Source organism: Macrobrachium nipponense, chromosome 30, assembly GCF_015104395.2.
Source record: "Macrobrachium nipponense isolate FS-2020 chromosome 30, ASM1510439v2, whole genome shotgun sequence".
Taxonomy (NCBI): domain Eukaryota; kingdom Metazoa; phylum Arthropoda; class Malacostraca; order Decapoda; family Palaemonidae; genus Macrobrachium; species Macrobrachium nipponense.
This window is the reverse complement of record NC_087218.1, coordinates 16,412,786-16,437,011: the sequence shown is the minus strand read 5'-3', so window position 1 is coordinate 16,437,011 and position 24,226 is coordinate 16,412,786. Positions and strand designations below refer to the sequence as shown.

Below are 24,226 nucleotides of genomic sequence, written 5' to 3'. Positions count from 1 at the left end.
GGTGGACATGATTGTTACAGTGTTTTATCAAAAAGGTATTAAGCCCTTACCAGTTAGTGGGTAGTTTTACCAGCGTCCCTTCGCTTTCTAGCTGCATCCACTTTCAGCCTTTTAAAATACATGTTCCCACTAATTGCTCCAAGTAGGGGGGTGGTAGTGTCGTCAGTGCACCTCATTTGGTGCACTGTAGGCATTACTTGAGGTCTTTGCAGCGTCCCTTCTGCCCCTAGCTGTAACTACTTTAATTCCTTTTACTGTACCTTCGTTCGTATTCTCTTTCTTCCATCTTACTGTCCACCCTCTCCTAAATTTGTCATAGTGAATGCGAGGTTTTCCTCCTGTTATATCATTCAAACCTTTTACTGTCAATTTCCGTTTCAGCGCTGAATGGCCTTAGTTGCCCCAGTACCCACGAATTGCTTCGCTCTTGCTTCCCAAGCACTCGTACTCCTTCCTTTCAGACTTATGTGTTGAATGGCTGAAAGTGCCTGTGTTGGTGTTTGGCTTTTTAGCCATTTTCGCAAATCTAGTCCAGAAGGTGTCATTGGATATTAGTAAGAATTTAGCTACGTGCAAATGAAAAGGTGTGTGCGTGGATATAGATTTGTTCCCATTTTTGCTTATCTGTCCACATGATTTCTTGATAAGCTGTGGATGGAGGTCAGTGAAATCTTGGGGCATGAGAGGTTAAACTTGTGAAAGAATTAATTTAAATGCAGTCGGTTTCGTCTTGTCTGTCCGTCTCTACCCGCAAGAGATATAAAGAAAACTTGATGGATTTTAGCATGTCCAACGTTCTATCCTTTCTTACCCTGGCGCATTTGTAATGAATCAGATTCTCTCTCTCTCTCTCTCTCTCTCTCTCTCTCTCTCTCTCTCTCTCTCTCTCTCTCTCTCTCCGTAATGTCCTCCATAATCATCGCTCCTTGTAAAGTCCGTAAAGGACTCTGCAATTTCAAGATTAGGGACGCATCTGGCCCAGCTATAGGATTTTGCCTGCTGATTGTACTTTTGAGATTGTTTTCATGGAACTTATAAATTCAGTACTTACGCTTCGTTTATCGTTGGTTTAGCCTGTCCCCAAAGAAAGATGATCACTTTAATTTCTCCACTTAATCGTCTTCCGCAAACTTATACTCTTGCTAATGCGTTTGAAACTAATAAGGAAGGAACATGGCTACAGTAAAAGGACACTGAATGAAAGCGCAATGAGTTTTTGTTATCGATGCACGGGAAGATAAGAGTAAAAACCTCACAAGGTGAGACAATGAGATTTGTGGTTTGGAGAATAATAAAAGGGATTCTGAGGTATGAGTATGGTGGTGGTAAGAACAACTGAAAAGGGATGAGAGAAAACACGAAAAATTAATAAAAATTCAGATTCAACTTTAGCCAAATCTTCCTAGAAAACTTTTTACAGGATAAAAGTACAGAGAAATGCTAATAAGAAAATGTCTTGGAATAAATACGTGGAGAAAATTTTTCTTTTAAGAATTTCATACTCATTTGATCACATTTTTATTAAGAGTGGCCGACTGAGGAGCACATAAAGGCAAGTTTGATTATTCCATGAGAAGGTTGCAGTTGAAAAGGAAGGGATGCAAGTTTAAATGTACTGAAATGTGATGTACAAAATGTAGCCAGTTGAGCAGTTAAATATTTTCCTGATAAAAGTGAAGCTTTCATGGGATTGTTCGTGATATGAAAGCTTGTTTGTATGGTGTTTTTACGTTGCATGGAAGCTGTGATTATTCAGGAATGGGACCAACGGCTTTACATGATTTCCGAACCACGTCGAGAGTGAACTTCTATCACTAGAAATACACATCTCTAACCCCTCAGTGGGTGATATGAAAGTGACTGGTTTGGTGCAAAAGTAGGTCCTGGGCATTGGCGGGACATATTCCCATGATTATTTAACATTTTTGGAATAGGGGAACTAGAGAAGTAAAATGAAAGACGTCATATGAAAGTGCAAAGGTTTGGCATAAGTAATTGCCTGGTTGGTGTTTTCATGATAGCCAGTCTTAAGGCCTGTCCACACGAGCGGGCCTGATCGGCGCGCTCCGAGATTGACGGGCAAATTCTGGCGGGCTTACTCGTGAATGTTGTCGACACGAGTGAGGCTATGGAGATGCCCGACGATGCCAGTAGTGTGTTCAGTACAGTACGATAAACATGGTGCCTACCGCAAAGAAGAAGATATTGTGTAGCATGATAATTGCTTTGTGTGTGATGAAAAAGAAGAGGATATGGTGTAAAAAATGGCTCAGTAAAAGAAATGTATATGGTTAACGTACGTCTGCCAGGATCGAAGCTCAAGCCATCGGGCACCACCATGGTGATTTTGCTACAAGACCCATCGGGCAATTTGACGGTTTGCCCGTCAAGTGTGCCCGTTAGAGGGGAGGTCCGCCGATCAAGCCCGGTCGTGTGGACAGGCCTTTGAGAAGCAGCTTTTGAAATAGAATTTAGCAAAAGAGTTTGATTGTGTAATGGGGGTGGGGCGGGGGAGTGCGGATCCTATTCGTAAGTGATTATTAGCCACATTAAAATTATGAGGATATTTATAAGTCAGGAAGATAAAAAAAGAATACATATGAATAGTTGAATAGGGATTTAGATGTTTAGAAGGAAGGATGGGAGAAGTGTGACTACCTTAAATATATATATATATATATATATATATATATATATATATATATATATATATATATATACTATATATATATATATACATATATATATATATATATATATATATATATATATATATAGATAGATAGATAGATAGATAGATAGATAGATAGCAATAGATAGTAGATAGATAGATCTATATATATATATATATATATATATATATATATATATATATATTTATATAGTATATATAATTAAATTATAGTATACTACTGTATATTATATTTGTTTGTAACTTTGAAATCCCATATAAAGCATGGTGGTTTTTGTTTTAGATGTGTTAAATATTTAAATCTTTGATTAAAATAATTCTCGGAATGGAATCTGGCTTTAATCAGCGTCATGATAGCCTGTGTCATTGGTTTTATTAACTAGCACTGATGAACTACTATGAGATTCAGGGCCTCTGTAACACGGTTTTTTGGACTTTGCTCCTTATCAAAGCATCGGATGTAGCTGAAAGTGACATATGTATATTTTACAACCACACACAAATTTTGGCAGCATTATCATTGACCTAAACCTGATAGTTTTAATTCTTATAGAGTAAAAATTATCCAGCCGATGCCATGGCCAATGATTACGAGCCCAAGAGTCGAAAAAAACATTCAATTACGTAAGAAAGGTAACAACATTTGACGAAATGTTGCCCCGCCCATCCACCAGAAAGAAACCTCATCCCACCTTATTCCATCGGCTCTGAAACCCATAGCAGTCAATAATGGCTAACAGGATTTGGAATTTTCCCCGTGGTTGCAAAACTGCATTTGTCTTACGACTTGCAACTTTTTACAGTCAAGAGAAAGGCCGTGGCCATGACAAAGACTTTATGAATGGCGGAACGATACATAGATGTGGGTGGGGTATCTGTGCTAGCGTAGTAATACTACTGTAGTAATAGCAGTATACATGAATTAAACGTTTAGGCCAACTGCTGGGATCCTTGAGGATCATTTAGCACTTCTTGCAACTACTCGAGAAATGAGTTTTTATAGCCAGAAGCTAAATTTTCTAATCCAACAATGCCCATGATAGCTCAGTGTTATCCTGAATTATAACGAGGCCAAAGTGGGTGGAGCTCATGAAGTCATCAAAATGCGGTAACAGCTTTTTTTTTTTTTTTTTTTTTTTTTTTTTTTTAGTAAATAGGTAGATAGCCAATAAATAAAAATTGCTTGACATTGGATATAGCAGTTATCAAATCAAGCTTGTCTACTATATTTTGAAAATTACAACCACCATTCCCTACATCTTGTCAATCTGATTGTTACCTATAAAGTAGACTGTAATTTCTTGGGAAACTTATTTTGGAGTTAGACTAATAATCGAAGTGTTTTTGTATTTATTAATTTATAGTTTTGTTGGTTTGTTCATTATGACAATTATCAGTGGAGAGGTTACAGAGTTCATAAAGGTGTACTGCTTTGCTTGTATTTACATTTTTATGTCTTATTATTGCCAGAGGTCTAGCCTTCGTTACGTATAGCCAATCACCCATCGAGAAAGAGGGAAGAAATGCTGTCATAAGTTACGTAACGAGTGCGTTCGAAACCTTTTCTCCGAGTAAGTTGGCCCGTCTTCAAAAAAGTCACTTTTACATTATAAGTACCAAATTTATTCAACCTACGTAATGCAGAATATAGTCAAAATTTATGTGTAGATATGATGTGTATTCTGAATAAGCGTTATATTATGAAATGCATAGATAAAAAGTTATTGCGAAAAAACCGTGTTACAGAGGCACTGGAATCTCATAGTGACTTGGAAGACAATGAGAATACCCCTGTAGTGCAGAGCAAAATTTGGTTAGGACCTATTCCTCGAACATGAAATAGATTACATGCTTGTTGAAAGTATATGTTCATTTGCATAACAGGTAGTTTTAGTTTTTTTACCAATTGCTAAAATAACTAAGCGACATTATTGTATGTCGCCTAAAAACTGGGAATGGAAATTTGAGTAAGATTGCCATTAGGCTAACATTGAGTTTCGTTTTCTTTATTTTGTCTATGTAATATATAGAAAACTAAAAGTATTACTATTATAATGGTAAACCATAATAAAATGGTTAACTCGTTCGTTTATTTTTTTGGAGGGGAGGAGTCTTAGTGAATATGTTTTATAAATTATTTTATGTGTCCCATGAATAGCTTCTCTTTTATTCTATCGTTCTTGAATAAACGGTGAGAATAATGAAACAGGTAATAAAATATTTCACGGACCTTTTAAGACAGCCCTTCCTGGTACACGGCCTTTCCATCTTAAAATTAATTTCAGTAAATGTTTCGGCTGATAATTATTTTGCATATTTTGTGAAGGACTTATTTATACTGGCCATAACGTAGACTAAGGGTTTTAATTTCGAACAAAACATGTGAGTGAAAAAGAGATAGGCCTAGTTTCAAATCTTAAAAACAATATTCCTTATCTTTCCCCATGAAGGGTTGCGCCAGGCAGATATAATCTCTCGTTCTCCAATAAGTCACAAACAATTAGGTTGTGGTCAGTAGACCTAAGCCGAGAGCTATCCACGAACTTTGTAATTGTAAACCTAGTAAGGCACCACTCTGGCTGATCGCTGCTTCCAAAGGTAGCCAGTACGGGTGTGCTTGCTTCCAACTGCATTATAGAGTCAGATAAATAAATAAATACCTGTATGGTAAAAAACAATCACCTGCTTTGTCAAATAAGTAGATAATTACCTGTATGATGAGAAAGGTACCCCAACAATGCTCAGTAGATGCCCGTGGTAATGGAACTGCCATACTCCCTTCCAGCCAGCTTCTGGGTAGATCTCCCACGCTCGAAGGCACTAAAAATTTACACAATAAAACAGTAATCACTGAATAAAAATATATAGGTATATAACACTGACGATGAAATCATTTTTCACTTTGTATCATTCATTGAAAAACTTCCTCTAATTCTGAATTCTGACCTTCATCACGTGACTCCAGGCCGATGTGTCATTCATTGGCCCGTCGTAAGACACGAACATAACGATTGGGCTCTGTTGAGAGGAGCAAAGATTATAATACATACTACATATATGACATAGGCACTATTATATATATATATATATATATATATATATATATATATATATAATATATCACTCAAGATTAATAAGCAATTACTAATAGAAAACGCGAGAATAAAGAAGAAAGTAATATGCTGGTAAAATATTCTGAATTTCGGGGGAGAGAAGAAAACTTGTTCAAATCTTCTCAACAACAACAACAACAACAAAGGATTTAACGAATAATCAATGAAGAGGTTTGGATCTGTCAATAACTGGTTGATAAAAAGACAGACAAATAAATGAGAGGAGAGCCATACAAACCTCATCGTACAAAAGGTCGTGCTTGCAGAAGTCGAACGAAGTCGGTTCTGATTTCTTGAGCGTTTCCAGAAGATTGATCTCGTACTGCGTAGCTTCGAGTCTGTCAAGAGAAGAGGACACTTGGGAAAAATGAAATATTTTACGTAGATACTTTGTGTTCTCAAGACGTAAAGGCAAAACAAAAGAGAGAATAAACAAGGCCAACATACCACTGTACTTAAATATCACAACTTTCAAGATACGTAATGGTAAAATTAAAGTGAGAAATGTCTTTTTGGTAATTCCCTAAACGAACAACTACGGTTGCGTCTGTTAAGAGAAGAAGACACAAGAAAAAATTAAATATTTTACGTAGATGCTTCGTGTTCTATTTACGCAGATAAAGGCAAAAACAAGGCCAACATACCATTGCAATTAAATATCACAACTTTCAAGATAATGGTAAAATTAGAGTGAGAAATCTTTGATAATTCCATAAACGAGAAACTACGGTTGCGATATGTCATTAACGCCTAATAACCATTATGGGAACATCAAAAACATTGTCCTCTTCCTCAATAACCAAAGCATTATATTCACACTAACATTCGAAGTTGCTAAATAAGATATAAAAGTGGGAAATACGATAGCATTAACATTTTAAAGAAAATGTCTAGACCCATACTTGAGAACGTCGTTCGCAGAGATTTCATAGTCGGTCGTGAGAGCCAACACATGGTCCTTGAAGATGTTGTGCTGCACGCCCCCGCTGATGACATGCCCCCGGTAACCGAAATGACGCGCCCTGGGCATCTCGGGGTATATGATCGCCCCATTCGGTACCTTTTTCAAGGCGAGGGCCATAGCCTTGTACCAGTCACGTTTCTGTGAGGTGGGGTGGAGAGAGAGAATTCTATTGTTGTGGAGATCTCAAGCTAAGAGTTATTCCAAAAAGCTTTAGACTAATCGTCAAAGAAAGGGACAATAGAAGGCGAGCGAAGTGTGCAAGATAGATACACAGAGAGATTTAGTATATTTTGGCTTTGAATGGAACAGGAGAGCGGTTCTGAAGTCACGTAAAGCCGTTGGTCCCGTTGCTGAGTAACCACTGGTTCCATGCAACGTAGACACCAGACAAACAAAAGCCTGTGTTCCTAATTTATTCATCTGTGGTCTTCTTATTTTACTCGGGTCTTGTGTATTCTTGCACTTTTTGTCTCAAGTTCTCGTATTATTTCACCAGTGATCTTTTATTTGCTTTGCATATCTCGACTTTTTTACAAATGTGAAAGGAAATTAAAAGTTTGTTGTTCGATGGCAAGGTTGTCAGTGGAACCATATGATGTGTATATAACGTATATATGTATATATATGTATATATATATATATATATATATATATATATAATGTATATATATATATATATATAGATATATATATATATATATATGTATATATATTTTATATATATATATATTTATATATATATATATATATATATATATATATATATATAAATATATATATATATATATATCATATATATATCTCTATATATATATATATATATATATATATTATAATATATATATATATATTATATATATTATATATATATTATACATCTATATATATATATATAATATATTATATATATATATATATATATATATATATATTATATATTGCTACTTTCAAAATGCATGTTTTCCCCTCTTTGAAATGTCTTGTAGATTGTGAAACATTTTTTCAGATTCCTAGATAGCTTAAAATATGGATGTTTTAAAATGTGTGTTCAGATTTCGCATTAACGTCTTGTAAAAGAATTTATATATAACGTAAAGAGAGAGATCCTTGTCTTTTCAAAGCTGCAAAGGTTTAACTTTTATGTCAGCACTTTAAGATTGGAGTCTGCGAGATCCTTTGCTTCCCTGCTCTGTCAGCGCGTTTGATAGCGAGCTCGTTGTCATAAAATACATGGCAATCTTAATTATCGTTTACCTCGTTTCAATCGGGTACGTATCTGTTGAGCAGTCTTGTCTTGTACGTGTATGTATTTGCCAAGTCCCACGTGGATGTTGCACATTATGTGTGTAAGATTGCGTCAGATTTCAGAACTTTCGAGAAGCTTTCGTGCCTAGAACGTTTTGAGACATCTGCTCTGTCATTTCCATAAAGGAAGAGATTTTCATTCGATCTTAAGACCTCGAGGCAGTTAGATCTCCCTCTCGTCTTCTCTCTCTCTCTCGCTCTCTCTCTCTCTCTCTCAAGCTCTCTCTCACTCGACATCGAGATTTTTTTTAACGTAACGTAAATTTGGTCACTCATAACTTGTGAGAATTCTATATTTGATATTTCTTAGAATATATTTAGTTTATTTAATTTCTTTTGTGGAATCTGAACAAACATTTCGTAACGGCGCCTGGGTTTTTTTGTGAAAGTGTAATATACAAGAGAAAGCAGAAGTTGGTATACCAAAAAAGGTAAGTGTGTTATATTTTTTATTGTTGCAACTAATAATGGATAGGGAGTGTGTTTAACTAATAACGGATAGGAATTGTGTTTAACTAATAATTGATAGGAACTGTTGTCTGTTACGAAAGGGTTTGGTAAAAATAAAAAACTGTTAGTTACAGTGTTTTGAATGAAAAAGATTTGCACTTTTACACATTGCTGTATATTTTTTGTGTTTGTCTGTTCCATTGTTTGTGCACTTATTCATTTTCTTATTGAAGTGTGTCTTTTTGTTTTATATTTTCATTTACATTCACCATTTAATTGACGTAGTTATTTTCATTGCTTTATCATTGCACATTTAATTAAATTTAACACTTGTGAATTGATTTGCATTTACTTAGAATTCTTTTCAAGTTTTATTGTTGTTTAGCACTTGTGAATTAATTTCAAATTTTCAATTATTGCCTAACACTTTTGAATTTTGATTGAATTAATTTTCTTGAATTTTGTGATAATTAATTTTGATTTAATTTTAACTTAATTTGATTCAAGAATTAATTAAACTTTACTTTGTTTTCAAGTAACAGTAATTTTCCCTGATATTGTGAATTTCACTTATAAATTTTGAATTTAATAATAAATTTTTGTATTTAAAATTTTTATAAGTGTTTTCTTTATCTTACACCAGTATAAGTATATATAATTATGACTATATTTATGTTAGGTAGAAACATAGAGTGGTAATTGATTTGCTTTCCTTCAATTTAATTGAAGTGACTTAGAACCAGGGAAGTACTTAGACTTCTGAAATCAGGGAAATACTTAGAGTTTTGAAAGTTGTTGATGGATTGATGCCCTTTGATTAATTTAATTACTTACAAGATTACCTCACACCTGTTTGATGACTTAGTCTGATTTTCTGCAATACTGGTAAGTGTTAAGGGATCACTGTTGCCTTTAGAGTATTCAGTCGTTTAAACGTGTTATGAGGGTTCAGGTGTCTGGCTTTTGGTGAGGTAATATTTGATGCATGGTAACCAGATATTTGGCACTTCGTAACATTGTTTAATGGTGCCCAGAGACCCGGGAAAGCAGATTTCATTATCACTCTAGAATATACTGGTGGTGTTAGGAATATATTTTGTTAGGAGAGTGACCATATAGTTTTGTTTTGCATTTATTGTATTGAATTGTAAATTGATAACTTAGAGGAAAATGGCTCAGTCAATGTTCAGGAATTTTTAGCAGCTCCTTCCGTCCAAGTTTTTGTCTGAAACCACTCTGTCTAGAGCACAGTGGAGCGCTTTAGCAGAGGCATGTGGTGGTTATGTGTCTACTAGTATGGTAAAGGCACAAATAAGATGTATTGCTATGGAATCATTGATAAACTCTGGTAGAATAACTGATGAAGATGAGTTAGAATTGGCTCAAGAGTTGTTGAATGTAGCACGTGCTGATCTCATAAATAAGCAAGCAGAAAAGAAAGAGAAAAGTGATGCAGAGTTAGAGCTTAGACGCATTGAAGCAGAAGAGAATTTGATTAAGCTAAAAATGCTTGCTGAAAGAGAGAGAATGCAAGCTGAAAGAGAAAGAATAGACAGGGAAAAAAACAAGAAAGAAGAGAAAGAGAAGAAGAAAAAGCAGCAGAAGAGGAAAGAGAAAGAATAAAAGAGGAAAGAGAAATCGCAAGACATGAAAGGGAAATGGAATTAATAAGAGCTAGATCCACATTACCTGTAACACCGTCTAACCCTAACCAAGGTAATCAAGACCCTGTATTTGATGTAGTGAGAGTACAGAAGTTAACCCTAAGTATTCTGAAGAAGCTCCAGATGAGTTTTTTGATCACTTTGAGAAAGTGGCTTCAGGTATGGGATGGCCAGAGGATAAATGGTCAGTTTTGCTACAAAGTGTCTTGATTGGTAAAGGAGAAGTGCTTATCTAGCCTTAACAGCTGATCAGTGTAAAGACTACAAGGTACTTAAACACAGTGTGCTACAAGTTTACCAGATGACCCCAGAGTACTACAATGAGAGATTCAGAAATTTAAGAAAAGATGAGAAGGGAAACCTTCTTAGATTAATGCTTACAAAGTGAGAAGGTGTTTCAAACGTTGGTAGAAGCTGCTAAAGTTAAAACTTTTGATGAGTTAGAAGAGTTACTTGTTCTTGAACAGTATCTTAAGGGAATTCCTGAACATATAAGAGCCTATTTAAGAGAGAGAAGTGAAGAAACTTGACAAAGCCACTACACTTAGTGAAGATTACAATATAATCAGTAGCAAACGTAATTACAATGTCAAGTACCAGAGTCAACAACGCCCAGGTTTTAAGTCTTATCCAAATAACAGGAACAAATTTAATGGGAAACCTTCAAGTGATACTACTAAGAGTACACAAGGAAATACAGCTCAGCAAATTAATGTGAAATCCTCATCCAGTTTTTCAAGACAGTTACAAAAACCTAATGTTGTCTGTTTCAAGTGTGGAAGAGTAGGACACTACAGTCAAGAGTGTTACGGAATCAACAGCAGTCAAAACCAGTTAGTCAAGTTGTGAAACAAACTACGAAGAGCAGTGTGGGAAAGAATCAGACTCCAGAGAAGAATGAAACTAAACAAGCTGAATGTTAGCAACCAGTGGAAATGTTACCTCAAGCAGTGAGTGGTTAAGCAGTGTGGAGGCTTTTAAGCCATATATCTATGAGGGTATGCTGTCAACTCAAGAAGGAAGTATGCAGGTACCAGTCAAGATATTACGTGATACAGGGAGTAACCATAGTGTGGTAGTACGTGGTTCTCACCCTCAGTTGGAGAAGAGTCTCACAGGAGATTCAGTTATTTTGAAGGGTATAGGAGGAGAGGAAGTAACTCCTATATGCCGCTTACACCTGTCATGTGAATTGGTGACAGGGAATGTTGATTTTGCTGTAAAGGACTCACTAGCTGTGGAAGGTATACATGTTCTGTTGGGGAATGAAGTTGGTGGTGTGCCATTTATTCCTTGTCCTGTAGTGACAGACAAACCATTGAGGATTAGTCCTACAAAAGAAGAGTTTGGAGAAGAATAACCCCCACCTGTTTCCTAGTTTGTGTAACTACCAGAAGTATGAAGAGGACTACGACTGTAAGTGAAGAAACTGAGGATTTACACACTCAAGAAGGATCAAGTGAAGGATCTTTGTGCTTAGAAGAATTATTCCAGGGAAGTGAAGTTTCCCATAGTGCTGACCAAGAAGAGATTTCCCAAGAAGATGAAGAAGACGACGACGAAGAAGAAGAACCTGATGTTCCTGAAGAGACTCCGAGTAGTCAAAGTGTTGCTGAAGACAGTAGTGAAACTACAGTAGCTGAGTTAGCAGATATTGAGAATTCAACCCTTGAAGTTGGTCAAGTGACAAGAGAGAAGCTGATGGACTTGCAGAAGAAGGATGCATCGTTAACTGATTTGTTCTTCAGAGTTGTTGATCGAGAAGAGATGCAACAAACTCCTACCTGCTACTATCTGAAGGAAGGTTTGCTGATGAGGAAGTATAGACCTACAGATATACCAGGAGATGCTGTATGGGGCGAATATCATCAAATTTTGATTCCATATCCATTGAGAAAGCAAGTGATTGCAGTAGCTCATGAGTCTGGACATATGGGAATCAGGAAGACTGTGGAGAAGATCATGAAATATTTTTTTCTGGCCTGGACTTCACAGAGATGTTAGCAGGTTCTGTCGTGAGTGTCATACCTGCCAGATAGCTGGAAAACCGAATGAAACCATCAAGAAAGCCCCCCTACAACCTATAGAAGTTAGAGGAGAACCCTTTAGCAAGTGATTATAGATATGGTTGGACCATTGCGCCAAGACAAAGAAAGGAAATGAGTATTTATTGACATTAATGTGTCCTGTGACAAGTATCCAGAAGCAATCCCTGTTAGAAACATATCTGCCAAGATAGTTGCTGAAAACTTGTGGAGTTTTTCTCAAAGTTTGGAATACCAGAAATAGTACAAAGTGACAGAGGAACAAACTTTACTTCAAAGTTATTCCAGGATGTGATGAATTTGTTAGGAGTGAAACAACAGTTATCCACTGCCTATCATCCAGAATCTCAAGGTGCCTTGGAAAGGTTTCACCAAACATTGAAAAGTATGCTGACAAAGTATTGTTCTGAGTCAGGAAGAGAATGGATGTTGGTTTACCATTAATGTTGTTTGAAGTTAGGAATGCTTATCAAGAAAGCATGGGATGTTCACCTAATGAGATGATTTTTGGAAGAGAAGTGAGAGGACCGTTGAAGATTCTTGCAGAAAATTGGGAAGAAAATCAAGAGGAAAGCCAGCAGAGTATGTGAAGAACTTAAGGAAGAGGTTGAAAGAGATTAGAAAATTCTCTTTAGAAAACTTGAAATGAGTCAAGAGTAAAATGAAAAAGGAGATTTGATGCTAAGGCTAAGCTAAGAAGTTTTAGTATTGGTCAACAAGTGTTAGTGTTCTTACCTGTCAAGAGATTTCCCCTCACTAATAAATTTCAAGGTCCTTACAAGATAATTCAGAAGTTAAGTGATAGAACTTATGTGATTGAAACACCAGAAAGAAGAAGAAGACAACGGAAGATACATGTGAACCTCTTGAACCTTATTTCTCAGAAACTAAAACTGAAACTGTGTCAGTAACCCAGACAACTTTATCTACAGAAGACGATGATGGCTACGAATTGGGAAGCTGCAAGCAAGATGAATAATTCTTCAATTTGGAAAATTTGGAGGATAAACTGAAACATCTGAGTGTTGAACAAGGTGAAGACTTAAGTGACGTAATTAGAAGTTTTCAGAATTTTTTCAGTATGTGCCTAGACGTACTGATCTGACCAAGCATGAAATCAAGATTCAAGAAGATGGAAAACCTTTCAAGCAAAGAGCCTATCGCTTATCACCGTATCATCGAGATGTTTGAAGAAAGAAGTTGAGTATTTGCTGCAACATGGATTAGCAGAACCCAGTTCAAGTCACTTCAGTTCTCCATGTGTGTTGGTGAAGAAACCGGATGGTTCATTTAGGATGTGTACTGATTATAGGAAGCTGAATTCTATCAGTGTGGCTGATAATTATCCTTTGCCTCTTATAGATCAATTACTTGATAATATTGGGCAAGCCAAGTTTGTTTCTAAGATAGACTTGTTGAAAGGATATTATCAAATTCCCTTAGATGAGAATGCGAAGCTGCTGTCAGCTTTTATTACTCCTTTTTGGACTATATCAGTATACTGTTCTGCCGTTTGGTCTGATGAATGCACCTGCAACATTTCAACGAGTGATGGATCAACTGCTAGGATCAATAGAAGGAGTAGGTGTATACCTAGATGACATCGTGATTTACTCTACAATGTGGGAAGAACATCTGAAGATTCTGAAGAAAGTTTTCAAGAAACTACAAGAAGCAGGATTAACAGTCAACTTAGAGAAGAGTGAGTTTGGAAAGGCAACTGTACACTATCTTGGGTTTGAAGTTGGGAAAGGCCTTCTTGCTCCAGTAAATGCTAATGTAGAAGGTATCCGTAAGGCTACCCCACCTACTACCAGGAAACAGCTACAGAGATTTTTAGGCATGGCTGGTTTCTATCGTCGTTTTTGCCCAAATTTCTCAGCCGTAGTAGCTCCCCTGACAGACTTGACTAGTCCCAAAGCTAAGTTTATTTGGACTCCAGAGTGTCAAGAATCCTTTGAGAAGGTAAAAGCCATTTTAACTTCAAGACCAGTACTTCAAGCTCCAGACTTCGACAAGAAATTTGTGATACAAGTTGATGCGTCAGACTGTGGTGTTGGAGCTGTTCTACTTCAAGAAGATGAAAATAATATCTACCATCCTGTATGCTTCATGTCTACAAAATTGAAAAAACATCAGAAAGTATATTCGACAATTGAAAAGGAAACTTTAGCCTTAATCACCGCATTGAAAAAATTTGAAGTGTATGTGAATAGACCTAGGAATGAAGAAATATTAGTGTTTTCTGATCACAACCCACTATCATTTATCCAGAAAATGAAAAATCACAATCAAAGACTGACCAGGTGGTCTTTGTGCCTGCAACAGTATAACTTAAGAGTGCAGCACATTAGTGGCAAAAACAATGTAGTTGCTGATTATTTATCTCGTTGCGAATCGTTGGATTCAACACCGTGATAAAAAATCTTCTAGGGGGAGGTATATTATATATTGCTACTTTCAAAATGCATGTTTTCCCCTCTTTGAAATGTCTTGTAGATTGTGTAACATTTTTTCAGATTCCTAGATAGCTTAGAATAGGATGTTTAAAAATGTGTGTTCAGATTTCGCATTAACGTCTTGTAAAAGAATATATATATAACGTAAAGAGAGAGATCCTTGTCTTTTCAAAGCTGCAAAGGTTTAACTTTTATATCAGCACTTTAAGATTGGAGTCTGCGAGATCCGTTTGCTTCCCTGCTCTGTCAGCGCGTTTGATAGCGAGCTCGTTGTCATAAAAAACATGTCAATCTTAATTATCGTTTACCCTCCGTTTCAATCGGGTACGTATCTGTTGAGCAGTCTTGTCTTGTACGTGTATGTATTTGCCAAGTCCCACGTGGATGTTGCACATTATGTGTGTAAGATTGCGTCAGATTTCAGAACTTTCGAGAAGCTTTCGTGCCTAGAACGTTTTGAGACATCTGCTCTGTCATTTCCTTAAAGGAAGAGAATTTTTCATTCGGATCTTAAGACCTCGAGGCAGTTAGAATTCCCTCTTCTCTATCTCTCTCTCGCTCTCTCTCTCTCTCACTCGACATCGAGATTTTTTTTAACGTAACGTAAATTTGGTCACTCATAACTTGTGAGAATTCTATATTTGATATTTCTTAGAATTTATTTAGTTTATTTAATTTCTTTTGTGGAATCTGAACAAACATTTCGTAACGGCGCCTGGGTTTTTTGTGAAAGTGTAATATACAAGAGAAAGAAAGAAGTTGGTATACCAAAAAAGGTAAAGTGTGTTATATTTTTATTAGTTGCAACTAATAATGGATAGGGAGTGTGTTTAACTAATAACGGATAGGAATTGTGTTTAACTAATAATTGATAGGAACTGTTGTCTGTTACGAAGGTTTGGTAAAAACTGTTAGTTACAGTGTTTTGAATGAAAAAGATTTGCACTTTTACACATTGCTGATATTTTTTGTGTTTGTGTCTGTTCCATTGTTTGTGCACTTATTCATTTTCTTATTGAAGTGTGTCTTTTTGTTTTATATTTTCATTTACATTCACCATTTAATTGACTTAGTTATTTTCATTGCTTTATCATTGCACATTTAATTAAATTTAACACTTGTGAATTGATTTGCATTTACTTAGAATTCTTTTCAAGTTTTATTGTTGTTTAGCACTTGTGAATTAATTTCAAATTTTCAATTATTGCCTAACACTTTTGAATTTTGATTGAATTAATTTTCTTGAATTTTGTGATAAATTAATTTTGATTTAATTTTACTTAATTTGATTCAAGAATTAATTAAACTTTACTTTGTTTTCAAGTAACAGTAATTTTCCCTGATATTGTGAATTTCACTTATAAATTTGAATTTAATAATAAATTTTTGTATTAAAATTTTTATAAGTGTTTTCTTTATCTTACACCAGTATAAGTATATATAATTATGACTATATTTATGTTAGGTAGAAACATAGAGTGGTAATTGATTTGCTTTCCTTCAATTTAATTGAAGTGACTTAGAACCAGGGAAGTACTTAGACTTCTGAAATCAGGGAAATACTTAGAGTTTTGAAAGTTGTTGATGGATTGATGCCCTTTGATTAATTTAATTACTTACAAGATTACCTCACACCTGTTTTGATGAACTTAGTCTGATTTTCTGCAATACTGGTAAGTGTTAAGGGATCACTGTTGCCTTTGGAGTATTCAGTCGTTTAAACGTGTTATGAGGGTTCAGGTGTCTGGCTTTTGGTGAGGTAATATTTGATGCATGGTAACCAGATATTTGGCACTTCGTAACAATATATATATATATATATTATATATATATATATATATATATATCTATATGTATATATATACTCATATGTATGTATAAACATCTATATATATATATATATATATATATATATATGATATATATATATATATATATATATATATATATATATATATATATTTATATCATGATATATATACATCTATATGTATGTATATACATCGATAGATGTATATACATCTATATATATATATATATATATATATATATATATATATATATATATATATATATATATATATTGTATATATATATATACAATTCATGACAGTTTCAGTTTGTTAGAACGTCAGATGACCCCCAATTACTTAGATTTTTAATAATAATTCTTGTCCTGCTTTAATTAAATAATATAAACAATTGCTATATAACTGTTGCTCAAGCATCTAAACCTTCAAGAGCAATTTTGTCGTCAGACCTAATTATACTTTAAAAAGCTGTATTTCCAGCGATTACTTTCCTTGTGGTTCTCCTTAGGAGAGTAGTGCCATCAGTGCACCTCGATGTAGTGCACTGTAGGCATTACCCACGGTCTTTGCAGTGTCCTTTCGTTGTCTAGCTTCAACCTCCTTCATTCGTTTCACTGTAACTCCATATTCTATCTTGCAACCCTATCTAACAATTGTTTCATAGAGCGAGGTTTTCCGCCAGTTAGACCCCGTCCACACGGTCGAGCTTTGTTCTACGAACTTTGCTCGATGTGACGTCAGAAGATTCTGACGTCACATCGAGCAGAGTTCGTCGAGCAAAGCTCGACCGTGTGGACGGGGCTTAAATTACACCTTTCAAACCATCATATTGTCAATTTCCCTTTCAGCGCTTGGCCTAAATTCTGTATTCTATCCCATTTCGCTGTGGTCAACTATGATATAAACCACTCGGTCAACTCACGCTATCGGCAGCAACCCAATTAGGAGCGATGTGCTCGTTGATGGCTCTCGAGGGTAAGAGCAGGACCAGGTTGTTCACTTCGGCTGTTCGGTAGAAGGCTGTCAGGGAGTTCGACACGTCTCGGTAGCCGAAGAAGTTGAAGGCTGAGATGGCCAGGACGGAGGGATCCCTTTCCAGGACGGGCGCCAGGGTATGGAGGTACCTGGGTGTTTGGGGGTTGGAGGGGGAGTTGATTCCCATTAGACGGTTATGAAGTTATTAGTAAAATTCCACTGCCCTTGTCACCTGAGTTTTTATGATACTGGGTAAATGCAACTTGAATTGTAACAGCCCTATTAAAAAAGATTGATATCCTGAGAAGCCAAATCAGTTTCTAACACTAACATTCTGATATTACATGTTATTTTAAGTTTCCAATAACGACATTTATCAGGAAATAATTTTAGGAACTCAATAAAAAGTTACATTAATGAAAGAAATCATTTTCTAATAGGAACACACTGATATTTGTAACATGACTTGTCAAGTTTTTAGATGGCCAATAGGGACATCTTTCAGAAAATAATGCTCAAAATGTAGCAATGAACGCCCCAGTGAACCAGAACCTACTTGAACAAATCGATGGACACCTGTATGTCATCCTCTAAGAGCAACAAGTAATCACACATGAAGGGCGCCATTGTGTCCTCAGGTAACCCTCCGGCGGGTACAGTCTCCTGGGAAAACTTAGCTCCAACTAAATCTCTGTGGGACCAAAACATTGGGAGTGAAGTCATTTTGGATTTTTAAAAATGGGAGTGAGGTCATTTAGGATTCAGAACTATGGGAGTGAGGTCACTTAGGACTCAAAAAATGGGAGTGAGGCAACTTAGGATTCAAGACAATGGGAGTGAGGTCACTTAGGATTCTAAACAATGGGAGTGAGGTCACTTAAGATTCAGAACAATGGGAGTGAGGTCACTTAGGACTCAAAAAATGGGAGTCACATCACTTAGGATTCAAAACAATCGAGAGAAGTAACTCAGGATTCAAATCAATGGAAGTGAAGTCAGTTTGGATTCAAAACAATGGGACTGAAGTCACTTAAGATTCAAAACAATGGGAGTTAAATCACTTAAGATTCACAACAATAGATTAAAGTCGGTTTGGATTCAAAACGATGGGAGTGAAGTCAGTTTAGATTCAAAACAATATGAGTGAAGTCAGTTTAGATTCAAAACAATAGGAGTGAAGTCAGTTTAGATTCAAAACAATAGGAGTGAAGTCAGTTTAGATTCAAAACAATAGGAGTGAAGTCAGTTTAGATTCAAAACAATAGAGGTGAAGTCAGTTTAGATTCAAAACAATAGGAGTGAAGTCAGTTTAGATTTAAAACAATAGGAGTAAAGTCAGTTTAGATTCAAAACAATAGGAGGGAAGTCAGTTTGGATTCAAAACAATAGGAGTGAAGTCAGTTTGTATTCAAAACAATAGGAGTGAAGTCAGTTTGGTTTCAAAAACAATGCCGTGAAAAAGTTAAGTTTAGATCAAAACAATAGGAGGAAAGTCAGGTTTTAGATTTCAAAACAATAGGAGGGAAGTCAGTTGGAATTCAAAACAATACAGGAGGAATTCAGTTTAGGATTCAAAACAACAAATAGGAGTGAAGTCACAGTTTGGAGCAAAAAATTAGAAGTGAAGCTAAAAAGGATCTAAGATTCAAAAACAATAAGAGTGAAGCACTCCCATACTCCAGTTGGATTCAAAAAACACAGTAGGCGTGAAGTCAGTTTAGATTCAAAACCTAGGGAGTGAAAGCAGTTTGTGATCCCCCCAAACAATAGGCGCGAGTCAGTTTGGATTCCAAAACAATGGGGAAGGGTGAGTCAAGTTGGTGATCACATAAAACAGTGGCGTGAAGTCAGTTTGATTCAAAACAATATTAGTGAAGTCAGTGAATTCAAAACAATAGGAGTTGAAGGTCAGTTAGATTCAAAAACAATAGAGTGAAGTCAGTTTGGAGTGTTAGTCAAAACAAAGGAGTGAAGTCAGTTTGGTATTCAAAAAACAATAGGAGTGAAGTTTCGTTTTGGATTCAAAACAAAATAGAGTGAAGTCAGTTTGGAGTCAAAAGGACAATAGGAGTGAAAGTCGGGATTCAAAACAATGGGAGTGAAGTCAGTTTAGATTCAAAACAATAGGAGTGAAGTCAGTTTGGATGCAAAACAATAGGAGTGAAGTCAGTTTAGATTCAAAACAATAAGAGTGAAGTCAGTTTGGATTCAAAACAATAGGAGTGAAGTCAGTTTGGATTCAAAACAATGGGAGTAAAGTCAGTTTGGATCTAAAACAATAGGAGTGAAGTCAGTTTGGATTCAAAACATTATTAGTGAAGTCAGTTTGGATTCAAAAAATAGGTGTGAAGTCAGTTAGATTTCAAAACAATAAGAGTGAAGTCCAGTTTTGGATTCAAATAATAGCGAGTGAAGTCAGTTTAGATTCAAAAACATAGAGTGAAGTAGTTTTGGATTCAAAACAATGGGACTGAAGTCAGTTTAGATTCAAAACAATAAGAGTGAAGTCAGTTTGGATGCAAACCAATAGGAGTGAAGTCAGTTTAGATTCAAAACAATAAGAGTGAAGTAGTTTGATTCACAACAAATAGAGGGAAGTCAGTGTTGGATTCACAACAAAGGATTGAAGTCAGTTTAGATCAAAAACAATAGAGTGAGTCAGTTTAGATTCAAACCAATGGGAGTGAAGTCCGTTTATGATTACAACAATAGGAGTGAAGTCAGTTTAGATTAAAAACAATAGGAGTGAAGTCAGTTTAGATTAAAAACAATAGGAGTGAAGTCAGTTTGGATTCAAAACAATGGGAGTGAAGTCAGTTTGGATTCAAAACAATATTAGTGAAGTCAGTTTAGATTCAAAACAATAAGAGTGAAGTCAGTTTGGATTCAAAACAATAGGAGTGAAGTCAGTTTGGATTCAAAACAATAAGAGTGAAGTCAGTTTGGATTCAAAACAATAGGAGTGAAGTCAGTTTAGATTCAAAACAATGGGAGTGAAGTCAGTTTAGATTCAAAACAATAGGAGTGAAGTCAGTTTAGATTCAATTCAAAACAATAAGAGTGAAGTCAGTTTAGATTCAAAACAATAAGAGTGAAGTCAGTTTGGATTCAAAACAATAAGAGTGAAGTCAGTTTAGATTCAAAACAATAAGAGTGGAGTCAGTTTGGATTCAAAACAATAGGAGTGAAGTCAGTTTGGATTCAAAACAATGGGAGTGAAGTCAGTTTGGATTCAAAACAATAGGATTGAAGTCAGTTTGGATTCAAAACAATGGGAGTGAAGTCAGTTTGGATTCAAAACAGCAGGAGTGAAGTCAGTTTAGACTCAAAACAATGGGAGTGAAGTCAGTTTGGATTCAAAACAGTAGGAGTGAAGTCAGTTTGGATTCAAAACAATAGGAGTGAAGTCAGTTTGGATTCAAAAACAATAGGAGTGAAGTCAGTTTGGATTCAAAACAATAGGAGTGAAGTCAATTTGGATTCAAAACAGCAGTAGTGAAGTCAGTTTGGATTCAAAACAATGGGAGTGAAGTCAGTTTGGATTCAAAACAATGGGAGTGAAGTCAGTTTGGATTCAAAACAATAAGAGTGAAGTCAGTTTGGATTCAAAACAATAAGAGTGAAGTCAGTTTGGATTCAAAACAATGGGAGTGAAGTCAGTTTGGATTCAAAACAATGGAGTGAAGTCAGTTTAGATTCAAAACAATGGGAGTGAAGTCAATTTGGATTCAAAACAATGGGAGTGAAGTCAGTTTGGATTCAAAACAGCAGGAGTGAAGTCAGTTTGGATTAAAAACAATGGGAGTGAAGTCAGTATGGATTAAAAACAATGGGAGTTAAGTCAGTTTAGATTCAAAACAATGGGAGTGAAGTCAGTATGGATTAAAAACAATGGGAGTGAAGTCGGTTTGGATTCAGAACAATAGGATTGCCAATGAAGTCAGTCTGAATTCAAAACAAAGGGAGTGAAGTCACTTAGGATTTTCAAAGCAAAGGGAGTAAATTCACCTACGAGTCAAAACATATGGAGTGAAGTCACTCACGATTCAAAACAATGGGAGTGAAGTCAGTGTTTTTGTTATAGTTTTTTATGTCCAAAATCATTCCAGTTATCGAGGTACACCTTAACCCATGGTTAATGAGATCGAGAAGTTATATAACACTTCTCTGTGCAAATCCAGATGTAGATCAGATCTGAAAATAATCCGGACGTATTCCTCTATTCCCTAACTTTTGTGTTCTTGTTTCCATATTTTTCTTTGTTGTTTTGGTTGTGATATTCATCTGTAAATTTCTCCTCTGTACGTGTGTGTTGTTTATTTGTCTATGTTGGCTTAATCATTTGGAATGCGTGGAGATGATTTTGATTCGTATGACTAAAAAAAAATCATGAGTTCCACACCAGTCCTTTATCACCTTACTTCGCGTACGAGCCTTCCTGAGCAACATCCCCTTATTGCCATAAGGCCTACATAAATAATAGCAGCTAAAAAGTAAAAAAAAATGGTAAAAAATCAAAACTAAGCTAAACAAACGCTAAACCACACCAGAAATAATTACTCCTCACCTGAAAACGCGCTGAATTTTGTGCCTGATATTCTTTATAGTCGTGTTTCCGAACGTGTGAGAAATGACCAGAGGAACCCCGAAGAGTTTGGCAACGCTGTTGATCTCCCTGTGTGGTTTGTCAGCATAGATGACCACTCGTTCCTTGTTGAAGCCGGGAGCTTCCCACAACGACTTCAGAGTCCTGCTCGATGGAAAGGGCAGCATTATTGGTTGTGGGTTGTTATCAACACATGAATGGAAAGCCTAATTACATGTCTAACGAAGAGGGTCGTGAATTTAGAGCAGGGGTTCTCAAAGTGGTCGATATCGACCCCCAGGGGTCAATAGGACCATCCAAGGGGGTCTATGATTATTCAGGGGGTCAAAAGGGGGTCGATGAATAACTAACGTGTCGGAGAATTAAGTTACATATAATCGTACAACTAAAGTCCCAAACATATTTTCTTACTAGGTGTTACTTTTTTTATCATACTGAATATCAAGTACTAATTTAATACTACTCAAATTGATTCTGACATTGTTTTTTATAATTATCAATTGTTAGTCTAGGGGGTCGATAGAAAATCTGAAACTTCATAAGGGGGTCGTGGAGTTAAAAAGTTTGAGAACTCCTGATTTAGAGCAACTGCTTTCGGATACGAGGCGAAATTAGGGTTCTTTTTGGTGAATATTAAGCCATACGTCTAAACAATACGGTCAACATTGTTTTAAAATTAACTTACCCTTGCTATAACTTACAAAGAATTTGTTAGATGGGTATCTACAGTGATTCATGATTTTAACTGCGCTGCTATGAACAGTGAATCTAAACATTAGTCATAGTGCTTTCAGCAAAAAGGAAATTAATTGCACTGATATCAGAAATTACTAAATATTTAGGCGAACCTTTGATAAGCCAAAGGTAAAACAATAAAATAGACGTACTTATAAATATAGTGATGACTTATACAGATATCAGTAATAAAACCTAGAACAGGAACTGAACGACAAACTTACTTGTAAAGATAATGCGACCTGTTGGTAGCTAAAATAGCTACTCCGATCTCCTTATACAACGGTTTCTGAGCCAGCTGGTGATGCAACTGTCACAAAATAAGGAAATAAGTAAATTCCACTTGAGAATATTAAATCAAATCTAAAGATATTAGATTGTCACAAAATGCGTACATTTTATCTAAGATTATTAAATGTAAAAACATGAACAAATATTTCTGAAGATATTGAAGCAATCGTATATTTGTAGCAAGGGAAATGTTAAACTTATAAATAAGCAGGGAAATTAAATACTCGCAAATTGGAAGAGAAAGTTAAATACTCGTAAATAGGAAGGGAAATGAAATGCTCGGAAACCGGAAGGGAAATGAAATACTTGGAATTAGGAAGAGAAAATGAAATACTCGTAAATGTGAAGGGTAATAAATACTCGGAAATAAGAAGGGAAATGAAATACGAAGAGAAAATGAAATACTCGGAAATTTTGGCAAAGAACGTACCTCGTCATCCGCCTGAAAGAAAACGTCATCCCACTCTCTGACGTCACAGTCGCACATGGCGCCGTAACCTTCGTAACTGCGACAAAATACGGAGCGGGCGTCGTTTTGCTCGTTGGAAGGCCAGTCGCATTCCTCTGATGATAATAATATAATAACAATAATGGTGAAACAAACCTACAGCTATTTATATGTACATATTTATAACTGAATCACGAAAATAGAACGATATGAATAATAATTAAAGGCAAATTCCGTCGTTTTTTTCTTTCTTTCGTGGGGTTTGTCTTTGCGCATATATATATATATCTATATTATTATAATATATTAATTATTATATATATATATAATATATCTTATATATATATAATAATAAATATATAGACACACAAATTTATCTTCAAAATGTGTACATATACATAAACTGTGGATCTGTTTCTCCATTTCAAGACTCGTGTTACTACGATTACTAATAATAATAATAATAATAATAATAATAATAATAATAATAATAATAATAATAATAATAATAATTTTCATTATTCAGAAGGTAGACCCAGAATTAAAGTAAACCAAAAGTAGATTAGATCATGAATAAAGATAACAGGAAAATTAAATATAGGTATTTGTTTAGAAATAAAGCCAGAGCACGAGGCTAGCTCTTGCATGGTTCATGGTTTGAGCCACGC

General features: G+C 35.5%; 1 protein-coding gene across 1 annotated transcript in view; it reads right to left on the bottom strand.

Moving 5' to 3' along the window:
- LOC135202322 (protein O-linked-mannose beta-1,2-N-acetylglucosaminyltransferase 1-like) overlaps nt 1-24,226 on the bottom strand; it is a 40,820-nt gene that overhangs the window by 1,379 nt on the left and 15,215 nt on the right. Inside the window, exons 8-16 of the mRNA XM_064231669.1 lie at nt 23,541-23,674; nt 23,044-23,129; nt 22,046-22,228; nt 18,035-18,169; nt 17,426-17,627; nt 6,708-6,907; nt 6,044-6,143; nt 5,639-5,710; nt 5,403-5,512 (exon numbers count right to left, since the gene is read on the bottom strand). Of these exons, the coding sequence (XP_064087739.1) occupies nt 5,403-5,512; nt 5,639-5,710; nt 6,044-6,143; nt 6,708-6,907; nt 17,426-17,627; nt 18,035-18,169; nt 22,046-22,228; nt 23,044-23,129; nt 23,541-23,674 (1,222 nt within the window). The remainder of the gene's footprint in view (nt 1-5,402; nt 5,513-5,638; nt 5,711-6,043; nt 6,144-6,707; nt 6,908-17,425; nt 17,628-18,034; nt 18,170-22,045; nt 22,229-23,043; nt 23,130-23,540; nt 23,675-24,226) is intronic.